This window comes from Chaetura pelagica, unplaced genomic scaffold, assembly GCF_000747805.2.
Source record: "Chaetura pelagica isolate M959 unplaced genomic scaffold, ChaPel_1.0 scaffold823, whole genome shotgun sequence".
Taxonomy (NCBI): Eukaryota; Metazoa; Chordata; class Aves; order Apodiformes; family Apodidae; genus Chaetura; species Chaetura pelagica.
This window is the reverse complement of record NW_009952683.1, coordinates 5,411-7,942: the sequence shown is the minus strand read 5'-3', so window position 1 is coordinate 7,942 and position 2,532 is coordinate 5,411. Positions and strand designations below refer to the sequence as shown.

General features: G+C 54.7%; 1 protein-coding gene across 1 annotated transcript; it reads left to right on the top strand.

Moving 5' to 3' along the window:
• Positions 1 to 1,216: 1,216 nt before the first annotated feature.
• Positions 1,217 to 1,800, top strand: LOC104385329 (keratin-associated protein 9-1-like; the record flags this gene model as incomplete). The annotated part of the gene is made up of 1 exon (XM_009993769.1): positions 1,217 to 1,800. A coding segment is annotated over exon 1 (584 nt), but the record flags the coding sequence as incomplete, so codon positions are not given.
• Between the last annotated feature and the right edge of the window lie 732 nt (positions 1,801 to 2,532).

The following is a 2,532-nucleotide window of genomic DNA, read 5'->3' as shown; positions in this document are numbered from 1 at the left end:
CCGGAGACACAGGCTCTGAAATCGTATAAAAGGGTTCATATTGTAGTGCTCCTCAAACCATTTTTGTTTCATTTCCTAGTTGCTGGTGGTGAACTGGGTAAGTCTCTCTGGGTTTAGTGGGAAGGAACGTAGTGGTTGGGGTGATTGGATGTGGAAATCTCTGCAGAAACAAGTCGTGTGCTTCTGCTGGGGGAGATTTGGTGTGTGGTGTTTTACAAGGAGCTGAGTTAAGGGTGAATATTCATTCCACCTCCTGCCAGGCTTTGTTTGGTGTGTGTTTTGCAATTGCTTTCTCCATCAAGATGTGTCTCAGGGCAGCCAAGAGTGGGCCAATCTCTCTCTTTCCCCAGTGACATGGATACCTTCTTGTAACCAGGAAATTACTGGGTTTGAGGGAGATCAAAAGGCAAGGCTGGGACTTCAAAGGCAAAAAGTGGGAGGGAAGATAAGAAGTGGAGACTTGGAGGCTGCAAGGGTAAGCAATGCCTGGAAGGAAGGCTGGGTGAGGAGAACTTCTGTAGGAGAGCTGGGAAAGCAGCTGCTCCCTGAGCATCGGATCCTTTCCTCGTGGAAGTTTTCCAGCATGAAGCCCCGACTTGTGTCCTCCAGTTGAGGACCCACGTGTGGCCAGGGCAGTAGCAGAAGCCTGGTGGTGTCTTTTGTGGGTGGAAATCGGGAAGTGATGTCAAAGAGTTAATCCCAGCCCAAGGGGAGCTGTGGGCAGGTGGCAGCCATCTTCAGATCCTGCAGTTCCTCCGAGTCCAGTAACACCATTTTTTTTTTGTTTTGAGAAGAAATTGTTTGAAATTCTTCACTATGAGGGTAATGAGACCCTGGCCCAGGCTGCCCAGGGAAGCTGTGGCTGCCCCATCCCTGGCAGTGTTGAAGGGCAGGTTGGATGGGGCTTGGAGCAGCCTGGGCTGCTGGGAGGTGTCCCTGCCCATGCAGGGGGGTGGGACTGCATGATCTTTGAGGTCCCTTCCAACCCAACCCATCCCATGGCTCTATGAAACATGTGTGCAGGCAGCAGATCCACCTCACTTAAAAGGCTTCCATTTGGGATCAGTGCCCTGCTGTGGATTTCAGGCTGCTTGCCCAGTAGATGGTTCAGTGTCCCACCGGAAAAACTGGGCGGATGAAATAGCTTTGTGAAAGCTGCGTGTTCTGCACAAAGTCTGTTCCCTTCCTGCTTTCAGACCTTACCCCTCCCTCAAAGATGCGTCGCCAAGATTGTTGCCAGGTGAGACAAGTCTGCATTCCCCCTCCCAAAATCTTGGTGAGGACTTGTCCTGTGAGGAGACGCGTGGATTCCTGTGGCAACATCTGCAACGTCCGGAGCTCGCGCCCGCGCCTGAACCCCTGCTGCTACGCTACAGTTCCCCAGGGCACCACCACCTACCTGAACCTGGGTGCTCTGGGGGTGACCCAGGGTGCCCAGTGCCTGGATCCGTGTCGCCTTGGGGTCCCCCCCTGTGAAGTGGCCAAGTGCAGGACCCCGTGCCCCAACCCCTGCATCTGCAAGGTTACAGAGTGCAGCACCAGGTGCCAGGAGTCCTGCTGTGAAGATGTCACCAAGTGTGCCACCACCTGCGTTGACCCGTGTTGCCAGGAGGTCACCAAGTGTGTGGACCCTTGCTGCCAGGAGGTCACCAAATGTGCCACCACCTGCGTTGACCCTTGCTGCCAAGAGGTCACCAAGTGCACCACCAGGTGTGTAGATCCTTGCTGCCAGGAGGTCACCAAGTGCACCACCAAGTGTGTAGATCCTTGCTGCCAGGAGGTCACCAAGTGCACCACCAGGTGTGTAGATCCTTGCTGCCAAGAGGTCACCAAATGTGCCACCAGGTGTGTAGACCCTTGCTGCCAAGAGGTCACCAAATGTGCCACCAGGTGTGTAGACCCTTGCTGCCAGCAAGTCACCAAGTGCATCACCAGGTGTGTAGATCCTTGCTGCCAGGAGGTGACCAAGTGCACCACCAGGTGTGTAGACCCTTGCTGCCAGCAAGTAACCAAGTGCATCACCAGATGTGTAGATCCATGCTGTAGACCTGTGACCAGATGTGCTACCACATGCGTGGATCCATGCTGCAACCAAGAGGCCAAATGCACCACCAGGCGCATCGATCCGTGCTGTGGAGGTGTCACCAGATGCACCACTACATGTGTGGATCCGTGCTGTGACAGGGTGTCCAAGTGCACCACCAGGTGTGTGAATCCATGCTATGAAGCTTTGGCCAGATACATTTCTCAGTGTGTGGATCCCTGCTGTGGACAAGTGACTAGATGCACCACCAGATGTGTGGACCCTTGCTGTCAGCAAGTCACCAGGTGCACCACCAGGTGTGTAGATCCTTGCTGCCAGGAGGTGACCAGGTGCACCACCAGGTGTGTGGACCCTTGCTGCCAAGAGGTCACCAAGTGCGCCACCAGGTGTGTAGATCCTTGCTGCCAGGAGGTCACCAAGTGCACCACCAGGTGTGTAGATCCTTGCTGCCAGGAGGTCACCAAGTGCACCACCAGGTGTGTAGATCC